The 19287-nt window shown below is 42.0% G+C and overlaps 1 protein-coding gene across 3 annotated transcripts in view; it reads right to left on the bottom strand.

Annotated features, from left to right (window-relative positions):
* Positions 1-5607: 5607 nt before the first annotated feature.
* SSX2IP (SSX family member 2 interacting protein) overlaps positions 5608-19287 on the bottom strand; it is a 28156-nt gene continuing 14476 nt past the window's right edge. For all 3 annotated transcript variants that reach the window (XM_054980520.1, XM_054980521.1, XM_054980522.1), the window contains exons 9-14: positions 16421-16571; positions 8819-8955; positions 7984-8157; positions 7375-7486; positions 7163-7265; positions 5608-6429 (exon numbers count right to left, since the gene is read on the bottom strand). In XM_054980520.1, the coding sequence (XP_054836495.1) occupies positions 6258-6429; positions 7163-7265; positions 7375-7486; positions 7984-8157; positions 8819-8955; positions 16421-16571 (849 nt within the window). In that variant the 3' untranslated portion in view covers positions 5608-6257. The remainder of the gene's footprint in view (positions 6430-7162; positions 7266-7374; positions 7487-7983; positions 8158-8818; positions 8956-16420; positions 16572-19287) is intronic.

Raw genomic sequence — 19287 nt, 5'->3', positions numbered from 1 at the left:
GGGGCGGGGAGGAGGAAGGATGATGAGAAACCTAATCCATCTCTTAAGCAGAGAGGTGTCTGAAGGCTGGGTACGTGATTAGTTAGCTAGCCGTTGTGTTTTCCTTTTTGCTTTCTATAGTCTGTAGTGTTTCACCTTTGTAGATTTGTCCCCATACCCCATACAAAGAAATAAACCTATTCAATCTTTACTTTAGGCTTTGAGGGACTTACTGGAATATCTTCCTCACATTGCAGCCATATTTAGTTCACATCTATATCAGCCTGAGAAGGGAGAGGTAGGTTATCCTGACTTTTTCTTGCCCAAGCACACAGTTCAGGGGTAAATGACTGACAGCAGACAGATGGCCTGAAACAGCCTGTTGAACTATGGCTGTTTATTTTTACATTTGAGTAATGCCACTGTTGTCTTCAGTCTTCCTACCCTCACTGCATTTTTAGTAATCCGTCAGATAATGAACTAATTATGCAACTATGAAATTCTTCTGCAATCAGTAGTTTTTCAATTGAACGTGTTTAGGTCTGAGGTTAATCCAGTTAATCCGAATCTCCGCTACTGAACTGTTCATCTGTAAACTACAAAATTACTGTTTGAATTTATTATTAAGGCTTCATTTTTGCCCCTTTGAATCTGACCCTCAGTTCATGCAAGTCAGTATTGTCTCCTAGACTGGCAGCAGCTCCCCAAGGCCTCAGGTGGAAGTTTAGCACATCATCTCCTACCCAGTCCTTTTAACTGGAGATGTTGAGGTATGAAACGGGGACCTTCTGCATACCAAGCAGATGCGCTACCACTTTGCCTCAGTATCAAAAACACCTGCTATCTTGTTTGATATTCATGACTTGGTAACCTCACTGCGCTATTGTAGTGTTTTTTAAAAACAGAAATAAAGCATTGTTTGCTTGCCTGTTATAATCCAAGATTGTTAAAAGAAATTAAACTTTCCATTGCAACTCTCTCTCTAGCAGGAGGAGGTTCCATTGTGTAGCTGGCTATAAAGCTCTTGGGGTCAACAGGTTTTCAATCAACCAAAGACACCAAATACATACTAAACTTGCCACCAGAGAGCTGCTTGACAAATATTGGGTTCCCCCCCCCCGCCAATATTTTATTCAATTATTGGTTTCAGATTCACCTGCTAGCAACAATCATGTGAATAACAAACTCTATAAAGCCAGAAATTAACGATTCAAGGCAGCAATCTTGCCCATATTTACATGGGAATGTTCTATTTAATTCAGTAGCCTTAATTCCAAATAAACCTGCATAGAATTGGGATGTTATTGAACCCTAACCCTAACCTCCTTCTTGTGCTTAATGAAGCCCAAACTACTTATATATGTTCAGGAGAGGCTATATGCATGAATTGTGAGAGATATTTCATAATGCTTTCCTTCTAAATTCTGGAATTAGGAAATCTAGCCATTATTATAACATAATTGGATTACATAAAACCAAAATAATAGCCCTGGTAGATCAGACAAGTGTCCCATCTAGTTCAGCATCCTATTTCACACAGTGGCCAATCAATTGTCCTGGGATGCTCCACCCCCGCGTTGACTTGTGTATCTATCAGGTTGCTGGTGTCAGTGTGTGCAGAAATCACTTTTGCAATAGAGATTCAAAGCAAGAGAGAGTAATCTGTTCATTTTAGCTGTGGCTTCCCTTTCACACCTGATGAGCTGTCAAGGACCCCTCCCCCAGTTGTTTGCAAGCCAACAGTCAGACTTCTCTTCCCAATGAGTTATTTTTTCATTATTATTTGAAGGACAATGGATAACACAGTGTAGGAATAATATAATTCTACAACCTTTTTAAAAAATTCTCCACCTCCTTGCATAGGCACCAGGGAATAATCCCTCTTCCCCCATCCTTTAAAAGGCTGGTTAAAGTGTGGATTCTCTTCTGTTCTGCTTATTCCTGCTATTGCTCCAAGGGACTGGCCCTTTTGCAGTCATCAACAATGAAGACTAGATAGCACTTTAGAGTTCTGTAATTGTGCTGTTCCTGTTTTAAAATATTTGACGTTTTTGGGAGTAGCAAAAGGCAGCCACCCATTCTCCGTCAGTGATGAATTACATTAATGACTTGCTATTTTATTGTGTAATTGCACTGGAGGGTAGTATCTACACCCACCCCAAAACCAGGATAAATCATGAAGGATGGGGGAAAGACATACCCAAAGATTTTAAAGGGTTGGATCAGTGGCATTATTACTGTTGAGTTGGGAGAATGCATTTTTTTGCAGCTGCATTTGTTTTTCTAGCAGCAGTGCAGGATCCAGTATAGCCCCATGGCTCTTAACCTGGTCAGTCAACTGAACTCCACCAAAGGTTGGCAGTACAATGTCCACCAAAGGCTGGCAGTACAATGTCCACCAAAGGTTGGAAGTACAATGTCCTTCAACGTGTTTGCTTTTCCAACCAGAATCACTTCCATTTCATCTGGGTTCAATTTGTTTGCTTTCAGTCATTTGACAACAGCTGTCAAGCAGTGACTCAGTACCTCAGCTGCGTCATCGTGGGATTTGGATAGTGGAATATAGAGCTGGGTATCATCTGCATAATGATTTCATCCAATTCCATGGCTATGAATGATTTCTCCTAAAAGCTTTACATGTGTTTGTAAAGTGCCCTGAAGCAGCAACTGACTTATGGCAACTCCAGCAAGGGGCTGTCAAGGAAAGTGAGAAGCAGAGTTGATTTGCCATTGCCTTCCTCTGCAGTCTTCCTTGCTGGTCCCCCATCCAAGTACTGGCCTTGCTTAGCTTAAAAGACCTGACAAGATCAGGCTGTACCAGGTCACCTTCCTACCAAAGGTTTTACATAGAGGTTGAATAACATGAGGGATACGATTGCACTTGTGGAACCCCGCAAGATAATTCCTGCGCTGAAGATAGCTAGTCTCCAACCCTTTGAATCTATACCATGAAGAACAATTTAAACCAGTCCAAGGCACGTACCCATATAACTACTGCCTTTAAATGCCTCAACAGGATGGCATGGTCTACTGTATCAAAGGCTGCAGATAAATCCAGGAGTAGCAACAAAGAAACATAGCCTTTGTCTATATTCAGGTGGAGGTAATCAACTAGCACCATCTCAGTTCCATAGCCTGGACTAAAACCTGACTGAAAAGGGTTCAAAGCTCCAGTTGTCCAGAAAGGCCTGGAGTTGGTCAGCTACTGCTCTTTCAACCATTTTGCTCAGAAAAGGCAGATTAGAGACTGGGTGATAATTGGCTACATCATTTTTGTCTAAGGTTGTTTTCCTATTGAGTTTCCTCTTAAAGCCAACTATTCCTGTGACCATTACTATGTACAATGGCAATGAATTACATCATTTATTTGCTGAGTAAACAAGTATTTCCTTGTGTCTTTCTAGAATCCATTGCCTATCAACTGTATAGGTTGCCCCCAATTCCAGTACGATGAGGAAGAACTAGTTCTTTCTCCACTTTCTGCACTCTTTTGCACTTTTTCCAGCTTTACAATAGTTTTTTTTTAAAGAGATATGGCAACCAGAACTGTGCACACTATTCCAAATGAGGCTGCACCATTGAACTATATAGGGATGTTACAATATTGGGTGTTCCATTTTCAATTCCTTTCTTAATAATCCCTGGCATGAAGTTTGCCTTCTTTCACCACTGCCACACACTGTCAATATTTTTGTCCATAACTCTTCAAGATCTCTTTTTCTCTCAGCTTCCATCAGGAAGCAAAAGAGCTCTTTGCCCATAGCTTGCAGTCTGTGGTTTGTTAAAATTGTGTTTCTTTCTAAGCCATTTTGGGTCCTTAGTATGAGAAAAGCAGGTAGAAATGCCTCAATTAACAAATATAAATAAATGAAGAGACTAACACCCTCCCTTTGGTTTCTAGTTTGATTTAGGAAATCCATCAATCTCTGCTTCATCTACCTGGCCTCCTCCCAGCAGCAACCCGCTTCCACAACTAGCACAATGTGGTGAGTGAGGCTGGATATGATTAGTGGTACGTTTACAGTTTATAGGAAAATTCATGGGTAATGCTACAATTTAACCATCCACTACAATAAATATGGCTAAAAAGTTGGTTCTCGGGTGTGTTTGTATTTCCACCCATTTTTTCCCAGAGATCTTAGCACTCTAATTGCTCAACTGTGCAGCGGAACAATTGATGTGCTGCAGGAACTGATTTAACCACTAAAGACTGCTGGGACCCCAGCGTGCCCATCAACTCAAGAGGCTGCCTATTACGTCTGTCTGGTTCATTTTTTCTGGTCTTATCTCCTTCCAATCAGTTCTCACTAGGGACATATAATGTTGTCACTTCTGTAAACTGGACATGGCTATACTGATCACTCTCAGCAGTGACAGAATAGAAATACTCTCCCTCAAAAGAGGGCTGTCTCTTGAGCGACTCTTACTGCTGAGTGACTCTTACAGCTGTTAACTATTTGGCTTGCTCACATTAAAGGATGTAAGATTTATTTAATAAAGCAACTCTTCCAATGATCAGAACTTTTTACTGTTTAACTATTAATAATATCACCATTTCTCTTGCTCACATACATATTCTTATTATTATCTCTGCTATTGATTTTTCTTTTTAAAAAGCTAGTATGTTAACTTTTCTGGTTCCAGTCTAGTGCACAGACTTGAGCACTGGAACACACATGATGAGCAGGCACAAACAGTCTTGGAATGTACAGGTAACCTTTTGCCAGTTTTCTAGCCCTTGGAAACATTTACAGCAATATATAAACGGTAAACAGGTAAGGGCCTTTTAAAGTTTTATGTCCCTAATCACATTTCATATGTATGTAAAATTTCCTTTTGACAAGGCAGGCTCGTGGTCTATCTAGCACAGTCAATTCTGACTGGCAAGAACATAAGAACCACCCTGCTGGATCAGTGATCTATCTAGTTCAGCATCCTGTCTCACACAGTGGCTAGCCACTTGCTATGGAGGGCCAATAACAGGTCATAGAGGCTGAGGCCTTTCCCTGAAGTTGCCTCTTGGCAGAGGCATTCAAAGGGTCACTGCCTCTGAATGTCTTTAGTCACCATGGCTAGTAGTCACTGATACCTATCCTCCATTACTCTGTCTAATCCCCTTTGGTATAGTCCAATCTTGTCAGCTACGCAGGGTGAATACTTGGATGGGGAACCATGAAGGAAAACACTGCAGAAGACGGCTCCGGCAAATCACCCACACATACCCCCCACGTCCCCCCACATGGCTATCACTACATACTCTGGCAACTGATGGGCCCAGGCAGAAACATATCTTACCCAGCACTTGCTGTTTTAAGATATGTTTAAACAGGAGACTGAACCTGAGCTTCTCTGCGTGTGTCAGCATGTGGTCAATCCCTGAACTACAACAATTCACCATACACATTTATGCTGCATATACTCTCCCACCTCTTTTTCAATCTGAATTATCCCATCTAGTCTTTGAATTCCAATATGCAGATAGGAAACTTCAGCAAACAATACACAGTGGCAATGTAGTAATTACCATAGATTCAAGGCATACAATATTTGCAACTACTACAAGAAAACAAACATTCTTATGTATTTTGTTGACTATACTTATTACATATATTTTGCGCATTAAAATAATTTTATTCTTGACTAGAGTAATTCTTTTAAAGAAAAATTCTCCTGTAAATATAGCATCACAATAAAAATAATTCATTTACATTTGGCATGTAAAATACTATGATTTTTTGGGATCTGTGCATTTTATTTCATGGCATTGTCACATAATCATTTCTCTTTCATCTAATCACAACTTAAGATTTGCCATTTGTTTAACAGTTATGAAAGAGGTAATCTGAACACACAAATCACACAACAAATACAGAACCTGTCATGTTAATTTTCTACCATATTCTGTACATTCAAGTGAAGGAAAAAAGTTTCAATTGCTCATGTTCACCTAAGTGAACTGTTCACCATGAACTAGTGTTAAAAGTGCTACTTTTGCCTAAAGTAAAAAATACAAAAGGCTACAGTATTTCATTACCAGAAGATCCCCATACATTCTGTCAAAGAACCAAGACTTCTATTTCAAACCTAACACATTTCCAAAGATTTTAATGGCCTTTCAAAAAGGTACAGATTAGAAAGATTGGGAGGGGGCTAAAAAAGCCACACATATACCACAACTGCTATCACTGAGCAAGTCCACTCATAACACCCTGTTTCACCAAACAAAGTCAGAAAGTTGATGGACACGTATGCTTAACAAAGAGCACTAGACTAAAAATCTAAGGCAAGTTATCAAGATGTTCTGTGCATGAGTTTGCTGGTAACCACATATGTAAACTGTATGTGTCGTCCGAGGCAACAGGGCCACTGGGCAGTATCTTTTGCTGCTTCTCCCTTTTAACTTGGCTTGGTTTTCGGTATGTAGATGTTTTATCCAGAAGAGTGCTTGAACTGGGAGGAAACCAAACAGAAAAGAATGAGCATGCCTGTGCTCAAGTGTATTTACATGCACTAACACACGTATGTGATACACATCAAAAAACTAGCCCAATTTGAGACCCATCAAGTTCAACGTTGCTCATCAACCATGTATTACTATCTGCTAATGGCAGCTCCTTCCTCTTATTGTTACAGGCAGGTAGAAGAAACAAGATTACCGATCCTCTAACAGGCCACCATATATAGCTGTAAACTGAGTTTCGCTTGGCAGCTCACAGCAGTTGTACCCAGCAATGGGGTAGGGGGACCAGGAGCAGCACATAAAAAAGTGACAAACTGCCCTAGGGCTACACAAGATTGAGGGCCCCAAACACAGTGGTTTATGTTGTATACAGTTAACAGACAAACATGGTTGGGTCTGTCCAACCTTTGATCTTCAGGGCATGGGAGTACAGAGTCAAACAGGAAGCCTGCTTACCTATCTAGTGAACTGGCATTCACATTTAATGAATTTACCATTATTAAATGTTACATACTAGGTTATATAATCCATTATTTTTATATACTTAAATATGCTAGGTTATCTAATGACAGAACTGGGATGGAGGTGTAGGAGGAGGGCCTATGCTCTGCAGCCCCAGATGTACTATCAGAAGCATGGTCCTTGAGAAAAATCAATTGCATTTCACACCTCAACACTCAGTAGTTTGGGGGAAAGGAAAGAGTGATGTGAAAATGGAGGTACCTTTTTGCAAGTTCATGCTGAGTCTGACAAATATCAGAGAACAAGTTGTTAGATTTCTTTTGGCAAGACCTGAAATTTGTCAATGGACTATCAGAGTCAGAACCTGCAAAACAAACATTTTTATTAGGTCACAGTAATACCTAATAAGGAAGGAAGGATTTTCAACAGCTCAACATCCGGTTTTGTGCATTTTATAGCATTAAAAGTCTTACTTCCTGATAAGGCACTTTGAAGTTTCACATGTTCAAACTTATAGGGCTCAGAAGTCATATTTAAGAACTGTTGCTTCAGCCAAGTTCCACGGTCTTCCTCAAAAGCTTTCCTCTGCAAGGAAAAAATGCAAACTTTTTTACTCCTTAAAAGTATACTCACAGTGAATCAACATCATTTGGGCACAAAATCCTTTTTAAGCACAGATAAGGCTTATGATGATGGAAAACTATCACAATGCTACAGAGAATTCTTGCACAACTTTGCAGAGACTGTGAAATTAATTACAAATGGTACACAAATTGTTCTGTCATCGGCTGGTTGAAAATGAAGGGCTGCTTCACACTTTGCATGCTTTTAGTATGTATGGAAGATCCAGATGGGTAAACACTCATCAGACAAGGAAGGCAGCCAATCACAGCTTCCCGGCACTCATCCCATCTCCTTTCAACCATCACTCAGCAAATTCAGCACACACTAAAAATATAGCTTGCTGCATATAAACTGGTTTTAGTTTTCAGCAGTTTGGTAAAACTCTTGACAAATATCAAAGTGGATGATCTCTAGCATTATATTTAAAAAAACACACACATAATGGAGCATTGGAGTACCTCAAGTCCTAATCTAATAGCAGCTTCTGTAAAACTTTTGCGCTCTTTCTCGAAGTTCTTCTTTTGTTCTTTGAATAGTTTCCATTCCTCCTTCAATCGCTCTTTTTCCTCTAGCAAGTAACAGTCCTTTAGCAACAGGCTGGTATCATCGTCAGATGGAGAAGTTAGCTGTTGCTGGAAGAAAAAGGTGAAGAACAGAAACGTCAACAGGGATCATTTGGAAGTTACTGTTCTGCTCACAACAAAATTAAAGTACTTTAATTAGTAAAATTAAGTAGTAAAAGTACTAAAAATTTAAAAAGTAAAAAAAAATTAAACTACTTTTGAAATGTCAGCTAAAAAAGAATGCACGATACACAATTTTTAAACTCAAAGCAAACTTTCAGTTATTAGTAACACATGATCAAGTGGGGGGGGGGAGGGAGCTATAACTGCATACAAGATAGTATACTAGATCAGGAGGAGGCCAAAAACAAAATTAGCAAATAAGGAAAGGGATCTCCCACCATACTGACTGCCAGTATTCTGTAACTGAAGATGTCCCATGAAATGATCCTCCCCCCAACATGAGACTCAAAAGTTTTTGATCTTTGGATAATCTATTTGTCACATTTTAATCTGATCCTTCCCCAAGGAGCTTAAAGCTGTGCACTGAATCCTCTCCTCTTCCACTTTGTCCTCACAACCACTCGGTAAGGTAGGGTAGGCTGTGAGAGGATGAAAGACTAAAATGAGCTTTGTGGCTGAGCGGAGGTTTGAACTCAGGTATCTTGATGCCTGTCTAACACTCTAACTGCCCTTAACCATGAGTACTTGTTTGGAAAAATATATTAACCTGTAGGAGTTGCTGTTGAGTTTTGACCATTTCTTTGCACTGCTGAATTTCCAACTGTAGCCTTTCAACTTCAAGTTCATGGTCTTCTCTTGAGATTGTATCACTGTTGTTCAGTGTTCTAGAGTGCACATGCAATGCTGCAAATTTGAACAGCAATTTTCATTTTTTTTTAAGTAGTAAATGAACAAAACCTTCAACAATTTTTTATGCATTTATGTTGCTTTGTACAAAAACAATGCCTGAAAAGGTTGGTCCTCTATACAATGGAGAAGATAATTATAAGAAAAGCCTTCACTCCTCTAAGCCCCAGCGCTCCAGCTATATTATGGGGATAATAACAACACTAACTTGTTCACTGCTCTGGGTGAGGCACTAATCTGTTTAGAAGAGCAGTATATAAGCTCAGTTATTATTGTTGTTATTTCTGTTTTAGGCAACTAAATTGTCTTACAGTGAAATCCTAAGCACAGTTCCTCCAGTCTAAGCCCACTGAAATCAGTGCACATGACTGCATGGTTAGTTGCTTATACTACCTGGGGTGCTCACAGTTCACTTAATCCCCATCAAACAAACCACTAGTGCACTTTAAAAAGCAATTATGCCACTGAAACTGTCAGCAAGGCTCCTACTGACTCAGAAGGCAATATAGGGGCAGCTTGGCCCTTGAAGTTTTGGTGGGTCACTGATCACCAAGTGCAAGCTGAGCCAAGCAGCCCCTGTGGTGCTAGCAGTGCTGCAGGGGATGTTCAGTTTAGACCCTGACTTTGGGGATGACAATGGTCACAGAGGAGCCATTTAGCTTACCTTGCCAGGGCTGTTTTAACATCCCAATCTATGTAGGCAATCACATTCCATTAATGTATGACAGGAATCTGAATCTATTAAAGTGGGTAAAGGTAAAGGTAGTGCAAGCACCGAGTCATTACTGACCCATGGGCTGACGTTGCATCACGATGTTTTCTTGGCAGACTTTTGTTATGGAGTGGTTTGCCATTGCCTTCCCCAGTCATCTACACTTTATGCCCAGGAAACTGGGTACTCATTTTACCGACCTCGGAAGGATGGAAAGCTGAGTCAATGTTGAGCCAGGTACCTGAACCCGGCTTCCACCAAGATAGAATTCAGGTCATGAGCAGAGTTTGGGCTGCACTACTGCAGCTTACCACTCTGTGCCACGGGGCTCTTAACGTAACATATATGACAGCAATCTGATTCTATTAAAGTACAAAGGAATAATTTGTACATTGAACATCACTAGGCTCGTTTCTAAGAGACCAGAAGCAGAACGATCAACACAGAGAACCAACCAAGGGATACGTAACAAATGTGCTTTGGCTAAATATCCAAGTCATTGCTCTCAATATGTCCAGCCATAAATTTGATCCCATGATATGTATGGACACAATATGCAGTTTAATGTTCCAATTGTCAAGAGAGAGAGAAATAAACAGAAATATCATTCCTCAAATCTTTTTCAAGTAAAGTGATCCAGATAAACTGCTTTGGAGATTGAAGTATATAGAAATGGAAAACAAAACAAAATTACTGTGAGAGGTTCTTCTCATCAGTGGATTGGAAGGTACCTTTGTATGGGCTGTACCTCCTCCTTGGTCTCTGGGCACGGCATCTACATATTTTTTGCAGAGACTTCTACAATCCTTAGGGGGTGCTCAACCCTATCCTAGTCTTGCAGAGCTTCAGAAAAAGATAAGTCTACCTTAAGCATAGCAATCTTACATGAAGAATGACTAGTCCCTGGAGACCTGTAGTTGGAGATCTTGTGAATCTGAAGGACAGGACAGATCAATCCTAGTCTCCCCAAAGACCTAGAGAGCTCCTCTCCAATTCCTGTTCTGCCAAGTAGGGTGGAAAGAATATCTTCTAATCCAATGGTAAGAAGAAATTCTCACAGTTAAGATCAATGTTTCATTCGCTATCAATAGACTGGAAGGTATCCTTCTATGGGAAACAACAGAGAAGAGAGGAATTACCGAGGAACTACCTTTTGGCAGACTCAGCCCTACAGATTTCTTCAATGGATGCATTAGTGTAGAAAACCGCAGAAGTAGCAGCCGCTCTCATAGAATGGGCAGTGACTTCTGAGGGTGAAGAAATATTCTGCATGCCATAAGCCAGTGAAATTTACTTGGCTATGGTTGATAAAAATGCCTTCTTCACCATGATACCAAGGAGGAGACAGGCAAGGCATCTCAAAATCTGAAGGCTTCTGATCTCTAAATGTAGATACAAAAGCCCACTGTACATTTAGTTTATGCCAGTCACATTCCTTAGGATGGCTAGGATGGGAACAGAAGGAAGATGTATTTCCTGATCTCTCTGGAACAAAGAATTTACCATCAGTATAAATATGGTGTGGGTATGCAAAATCACCAAATACACCTGAAAAGAACAGAGTCTCTGGTTGAAAAGGCAGTGAATTCTGAAATCCTCCTGGCCAAAGTCATGGCTACAAGAAAGGCTACCTTGAAACACATTCTTAGTGGAATTGACCTCAAGGGTTAAAAGGGAGATTTATGTGGAACTCTGAACACCTTGTGGAAGTCCCATGAGGTAAAATAATGCTGGATGGGGAGACCAGAAATGCATTATATGGGTGTGTCTGGAAACAGACTGTCCTGCAAATGGACAGAGAACAGATGAGAGGACTGCCATCTGGCACTGAAGAATGTTGCGGCTAAGGCCTTGGTCCAGACTAGAGGTGGGCATGATCCAAAAAAAAATTACTGATCAAGTTGATCAGGGATCGGCGCCGGCGACGACCCGCAATCACCGATCCACACCGGTCATCTCCCGTTTCCAATCCATGGATCGGGGATCAGGGAGGCCAAAGCGGAGGGGCGCCCTGCTGTTCCCAGCTATGTGGGAAGGTGGGTGGTGGCGGTGACCGCCGGGTCCGGCGGGCACAGGGAAGGGACGTTCACACACACTTAGAGCAGAGGGGGGAAAACGTTTTTAACCTGGCGACGAGCCACCTCCCCTCAGGGAGGGGACGTTCTCACACACACACACACACACGCACACACACGCACGCACGCACGCACGCAGAACAGAGGGGGGGGTTAACCCATCCCTGCCTCTCCAAATAGAGAGACACCCCGTCAACATGTTTCAGCCAGCTTCTTTAAAAAAGCAGGGACAGAATCTTCCATTCCTCCCCACCCAGTTTTAAAAGCAAGCAGCCAGTCTTCCAAAAGCATATTTTAAACACACACACAGAGCCGTGAATGAGGTTTTCCCACAAAATACAGTGTTTAAAAACAGGTTAAAAACAGAGAGTGACAGACAGAAAAACAGTCATTCCTCCTACAAAGCCCCGTTTTTTTAAAAAGCAAAAAATGTTTGGAGTGCCCATGGCTACAGAACATCCCCTTCCCCCTCCCTCCCCTGGCTGTCTTCTCCCAACTGGTGAGTGCATTGCTGCTCCGTGGTTGGAAGGAAGCCCTGCTGATCCAGGCAAGCTGGGCTTCCATTTGGGTTTCCAGGGTGACAGAAGGAGGGCAAACTCAGCTCAGACATTCCCCTGGCTCCAGTGCCAGGGGAATAGATTACTGGTGCCGGAGTGACTAGATCTCCAATCCTGGAGCAAGTGAAGTATCTCTGGTATACTTGCTGCATGTAGGCTTGTTTTCTTTCTGTGGCACCACCTCTGAAAAAGCTTCCAAGTGACTTTGCAGATTCCACTGAAGAGAATGAGAGTTGAATTGGGTCCATGGCAGTTTCTAGGCAGGAGATAATGAGGCTCAGTAAATGCTTCAGAATGATCAGATCTACCACTATTGCATGCAAGAGAGCAACTGCTGCCCTGAGGTTGAGGCGATGTTCCTCCAGAAGGGAGAGTGGATTGAGCTGCGTCAATTGACATCCCTTGACAGATGATGGTCTGTGAAGGTGCTCTTCCAGTGGCTCACCAGGAACCCATGTAGGTTTGTTTGCATGTCTTGGAGGCCCTGTGATCTGGACAGTAACCTGATATGACCAGGTACAGGTAAACATGAATGCCTTGTGTATTGAGATGGGCCACTTCACCATCACCTTGGTGAAGACTTGGGGGGAAGAGTATAGCCCCAATGGGAGCATCCTGTATTGAAATGTTAGTGACTGTAGGCAAAGCAAGGGTCCTGCCTGGAGCTGGTATGTATAGAGAGATGAAAGTAAGCCTTCTAGAGATCTATGGAGGCTAAGAAGTTCTCCATCCTGAGAGCCAAAGAACAGGAGAAAATTTCATGGCATCCAAGCTGGTGCCTGCAGAGAATTCAGAGGTTCTCTTGATTTTTAGAAGATCTTGTTCAAGCCAGACTAGAGGCCTCATGGGATTTCTTGAAGGAGATCTCATTCTGTCACTTTGGTCTCTGGGGATGTTGTCCCCATCCTTGGAGAGAATCACTCCTGAAAGAAGACTGGAAATGGAGAATCCACTAGGTGTACATTCAGGGCTCTCATAATGGAGGAGGGGAGGGTGTATATTGTTTTCACAAGCAAGATTAAGCCTCTCCCTTTGCCCAGGGAGGCTGATTCACTTCTGAGGTCCTCAAAGGAATATGGAGAAGAAATGATGGCAAGAGTTGGAGCCACTTGACCAAAGAACCTAGCATGTCCCAAATAAGAGGTGTCTTGAGGGCCCTCAGAGCTGGGTTTGTTCTGCAAATCATAAACTGGGCATGACCTTGCCCAGAAGGTGTGGAAAATCCTCTTTGTTGAGGCAGGGCCAAAAGAGATTGTTTCTTCCATAGACCATTCCTCCTCTTCCTTATCTGAAACCATGGAATCCAAAGCAAAGTTAGACTGCAGTGATTTCAAATGACTAGAGGGGCAGTGTGTAGGCCTGGAGACCAAGGATGATGATAAGTAGCAGCCTCATGGTCTGTGGGGCCTAGAAGAAGAGCTACAATGACAGGGTCTGTGGGCATTTCTGGAATCTGGGGAGGAACAGCCAGACTCCTCCGAAGAATGCTGGCATCTGCCAGACTCCATTTTTCATTTCCTCCTGGCTGGGGAGGGGAGCGAAAGGCAGGAGAAATCCTCACTGCTCCTTCTATGGCATCTCCTTTTTTTTCCACCCTCCTCCCTTATATCCTGCTTAACGTCCTTCACTACTTTTGTTAGTAATGTAATGAAATTCACTTATTCATTTCTTTTTGAGTTAAAAAAATCTTGTGTTAGTCTTTTGAGACTTTTTTTTCTTTTTAGAAGATTGGGGCTAGTCGGCACAGTCCATTCCAGCCAGATAACAGGCCTTGAGCCACAGGTACAAACCTGAAACAGCTCTCAAGGACAAAGCTTCACAGAGGCTGGTACCTGCCTCCGGGCTTGTTAGCACATAGCCTTATGGGGGTGGAGTGGTGAGTTCTCCCCCCCTCCCTTACCCTGTGAGGACAGGCCATGGCCAAGCTTGTCATCAGAAGTTTTGGGCCCATCTGATTGGCTAAGAGTTTAGGCCAGCTGGTCTTGGAGGGAAAAAAAAAGAGTTGTTCTTTCAGTCTCAGGAAAGATCAGAGGAGTCAGGGACGAGAAGGGGCCCTGTTCCTGCTTTTGCTCCTCTTCCTGAGTGCTATATAATTGGTGGGTTTCTGTGCTAGCAGCCTTTGTGCTTTTGTCTTTGGGACCTCTGGACCTAAGAGCTAAATCTCCTTTTTGGATTCTGAAACCTGCTGAAGGTAACATCTGGAACAAATTCAGGGGCTTCTAGTGAATATAGCTTAGCTTAAATAGCCTACTGTTGTTTTGTGCTTCTCCACATACTTCTATGTTTATTTTGTTTGCCTTTGCAGTTTTGTTTAATAAAATCCTTTTCTTAATTCAGTGTGGAATTATTGGGAGTTGTTGCTTCAATCCAAATCCAGTTCTTTGGCCATTTTATCACATGCTACCTCGTTAGTTTGTTTCCGGATTCAACTTGTCATGTGTCTACCTCACAGGGCTGACTTCCTGTTTAAAACCTGGTAGGGCTGGGGACTTGCTTCTTGGATTCAAAGCAGAAGGTTTAGTTAAGAGAGGCTGGTAACGGCTTTCTACCCTGGCAATGAGGTTTCACTTGCCAGGCCTTTTGGAATTTTGTCCTTTTGACATCAGCGGGTGACCAGCAGTTCCCCTGGGCTTGCTGGAAACTGCTACAATAAGGTGGAGGAATGAAATGCCCTTTTAGTGCTTCTACTTTCCAGGGCCATCTTGGCCCTGCAAAGTCAATGGGGTTAGAGGTGCCAGCTCAGATGAGCTCTGTGTGTCTCCGCTGACAGGCCTGTCCTTCCCCCAGTGTTTTGGAGTGGGAGAGCACTTGCTGTCCACTCCCTGTCTCAGCTGGTGCTTCAGCAGGCAAGAGGACAGTGGCAGCTAAAGGAAAGATGCTGACTGCCACCCCAGATGTTTGCCCTGGAGATGAAACAGCCACAGTGCCCTGTCACAACAGCTCAGCTCCAGCTGTTGCCTTGAAGTGATGTGTCCAAAACAGCTGCTTCCCTTTTGCTCTGTTGCCACTGCTAGCAAGTGAGAAGTGGGGGAAATGATGCTGGTTTCAGTGATTCAGTGATTCAGTTTTTTTCCTCCTTTTTTCTCAAGGTGGTGAGAGAGCTGTGGAAGCTTATCCATCCATGGAGTGGACAGGGCATGGACTGGGGGTGCGGTGGAGTTGAACACTTCATATTCCCTATTCATGGAACAAGGAGTAGGCACTACCTAACCCATACAAGTATACCTTCCTCCACTGATGGACAACTAGAAATTTGCTATATTAAAAAATTCTACAAGTTTTAAAGTCTACTGGATGTATTATAGTTTTAAATAATTTTAAAGTTTTTCTTGATGATGCAGTGTGAACTGTCTCTCTTTTTTCCACATTCCAATGTATCTCAAATACAAATTGCAATGTTAAATGCTACTATGCTTCCAGTTCTTCTGCAGGCAGGGGGATCCTCTTTGCGCTGGATCCACCCCATATCCTCTCTTGCTTAAGTGCATATGGGTGATTTCCTCAGCTGTAGCCCCATATGAGGATCCCCCAACTCTCAGCTATGACTTGTCAAAGGGCTGGAGAAAGAAAGGACAGCTGAGAATGAGCCATCCCAATTGGCATTTTTTAGGTCCACCCTATGTTTTTATTGCCACACCATTAGTTTTTATAAGTTTTATAAGTTTTTATAAGTATGCCAAAAATTTCCAATATTAATTATTAATTTTCTTTTTTTATTTACAAATTTTATTTAAGCTATAAACAGTAAACATAAAAGATAAAAAACACAACAATCTAAAAAACCACACTAACAATATATATAAACACGAAATAACAAACAAGACAAGCAGCTAATAATAATAAAAAGAAAATAAGATAGATAAGAAAAAAGACAAAAACTAAACTACAAATTGAGTTCTGATTTTCTCTGCAACAACTATACATCATTTTCAAAGTCTCGCTTATTCTATGTTAAACATAAGGGCCCTCTTTTTTCTGTTGTCTTTTTTCTATTGTCCATGATTCTTAATCCATTATTAAGGAGTAATAATAATCATAATTAATTTTCATACCAAGTAACAATTATAGCAAATGATTCAAACAAAGCTGTCACAAGCACAATTCGATTTCAGCTTTACCTTGATTGTCAAGCTTTTCCACATGGTTTTTCAACATTCTCCACTGCTTTCGAATGCTATTAGCAAGCTGTTCACGCACTGTGTCACAAGACAGTTCCCACATGTTCTCTTTATTTATTTCTCCAGAGTCATCCTCCACGTCCGACAGGACCTGTAAGAACAAATCATGCAGCTTAGGTGACTGAAGTATGTGGCACAGAGATAGATTAGACAGATAAACGTGAGTTGGCGTTCAGCTCCCATGAATAAAAACATTTGCAGAAATGGATCACCCCCATTTTCCCCACAGCATCTTCCTGTGCCTGCCTCCCTCCCATAGAGGGGGTGCCAATTCTGAACAATATGCCATACAGCACTGAGGGCTGCAGCAAACAGGGGCATTTGGATTAAACCTCCCCCTTGTACAAGTAGATCAACTCCCATGAATCTCAGCAGGCAGAAGCTTCCACAAGCCATTCCACCTAAAACTGTGTGTGTGATTTAGTTTTTACTACTGACTCACCACTTAGGGCCACTGAGCTTAGAGTCAACATAGCTATTTGGCTATTCTTTGCAGAAACAGAACTTCAAGATCTCCTGAAAAAGTCCACTCCTTTTACTAGCCTTTGCCCAATATCTCATTTCAGTTTAAGAAATTCAAATACATTGCAACATTTTAACCCTTTATTTCTAAATGGGGCATGGTCAAAACTGGAGATAATTACCTATTTAAGTTTTAGTGGTTCTAGAAACCATTTTTTAAAAAAGATCTGACATAAAAATATTCAAGACTTAACAAGCATGTCAAAAAACAGCTAGGAAGCGCAAGTATCAAGGAAACAACTACTTGATATTATAAACATTTAATATAGAGCAGGATTCACTGCAGAGTCCCCCTCCAACTTTCCAGTTTCTCTCTTACTGCAACCTTCTTTCCCAGCACCCAGATCATTCCTTTAAACCAGAGTATTTTTCATGCTGGAAATAAGCAAAGCAGCAAGACCATCTATTGACCCTAGAAGATAACACATTCCACTCCAATGCTGTAGAATCATATTGAATGCAGACTCTATGAAGTCACAGATTGACAGGCATTAATGAACATGAAGGCAGTGAAAATGAGTGACAGAGATTACAACACATGCAACATAATACAAAAAGAAAGCAACAGGAATCAGATCTAGATAGATCTTTGGCTATATTCAAATAATCAGTCAACAGAAATTAGATGAGTCCAAAGGCTCATACGTTCTCCACAACTCAGAAATGGAAGAATCTCACATTTGGAATTCTGATATGTAGGGCAAGGGAACACACCAGTTTGTTCCTGTGTCCAAACTGGATGAAATGAAAGACAATGGTATACTAGGAATGCAGAAGTCTTCAGTTTTTGAACTGGGCATGATGGGAGCCCAAGCCATGAATGAAGCCTCTGTTTTGCAAATGACAGTCACTCTATGAAAGATCTCAGAACCACCAAACTTAATCTAGTCACACAATTTTTTTAATGAAGAAAATAAAATGCTATTAAAGAGTACTAAAATCAAAAAGAGTCCAGTAGCACCTTTAAGACTAACCAATTTTATTGTAGCATAAGCTTTCGAGAATCACAGTTCTCTTCGTCAGATGCATGGAGGGCAAAAAGAAACTGGTCAGATATAGAGGAGGAGAGGGGAGGGCGGAGTAGATGCAAACAGCTCCTTCTGATATGGAGATGCAAACAGCTCCTTCTGATATGGAGATCAGTTTGCTTCTGTTAAGGAAATCAGTTACCTCTGTTTATTTATTTATTTATTTATTCAATTTATATACCGCCCATCCCCAGGGGCTCTGGGCGGTGAACAGTTAAAATTGATAAAAACAAAAACTAAAATCAATATACAAATAATAAAACAAATTAACAAGGTGCAGTGGTGGGGAGAACCTTCCCCACCCCAAAGGTGGGAGGCCGACATGGCACCGCCCCCTTCAATCACCAAACGCCTGGCGGAACAGCTCTGTCTTACAGGCCCGGCGGAACGATAATATGTCCCGCTGGGCCCGGGTTTCCATTGACAGAGCGTTCCACCAGGCTGGGGCCAGGACTGAAAAGGCCCTGGCCCTGGTTGAAGCGAGGCGGGCTTCCTTAGGGCCGGGGACCACAAGTAAATATTTATTCGCTGATCGGAGCGATCTCCGGGGAACGTACAGGGAGAGGCGGTCCCGAAGATATGCCGGTCCCAACCCACTCAGGGCTTTAAAGGTAAGAACCAACACTTTGAACCTGATTCGGAATTCAACTGGAAGCCAGTGCAGCTGGCGCAGGACAGGTGTGATGTGTGACTGGTAAGGTATACCAGTCAGGACCCGTGCCGCCGCATTCTGGACCAGTTGTAGTTTCCGGATCAGGCCCAGGGGTAGCCCAGCATATGAGATAATGTTATGTTAATGAGATAATGTTATGTTAATGAGATAATGTTATGTTAATGAGATAATGTTATGTTAATGAGATAACCATTCATAGTCCCTATTCAGTCCCAGCTTGACAGAGTCAAATTTACATATGAATTCCAATTCAGCAGCTTCCCGTTGGATTTTGTTTTTGAAAGGTTTGAAAGGGGCTACAGTACCCACCAAATGAAGTGAGGAAACAAATCAACAGGGCCAGACTAGTACCCAAAAACAGCCTGCACCAGGACAAACCTAAAAGAACTAACAACAGAACACCACTGGTTGTCACCTATAGTTCAAAGCTCAAACCCATCCAACGTATCATCAGTGACCTACAACCCATCCTGGAAAATGATACCTCTCTCTCAGAAGCCCTGGGTGGAAGACCTCTCCTTGCCTACAGACAGCCCCCCAACCTTAAACAACTTCTCACTTACAATCATTAATCAGCTAGCAGA

This window comes from Eublepharis macularius, chromosome 5, assembly GCF_028583425.1.
Source record: "Eublepharis macularius isolate TG4126 chromosome 5, MPM_Emac_v1.0, whole genome shotgun sequence".
Classification (NCBI taxonomy): Eukaryota; Metazoa; Chordata; class Lepidosauria; order Squamata; family Eublepharidae; genus Eublepharis; species Eublepharis macularius.
Note: the sequence above shows the minus strand (reverse complement) of the source record. Positions and strands in the feature narration are given on the sequence as shown.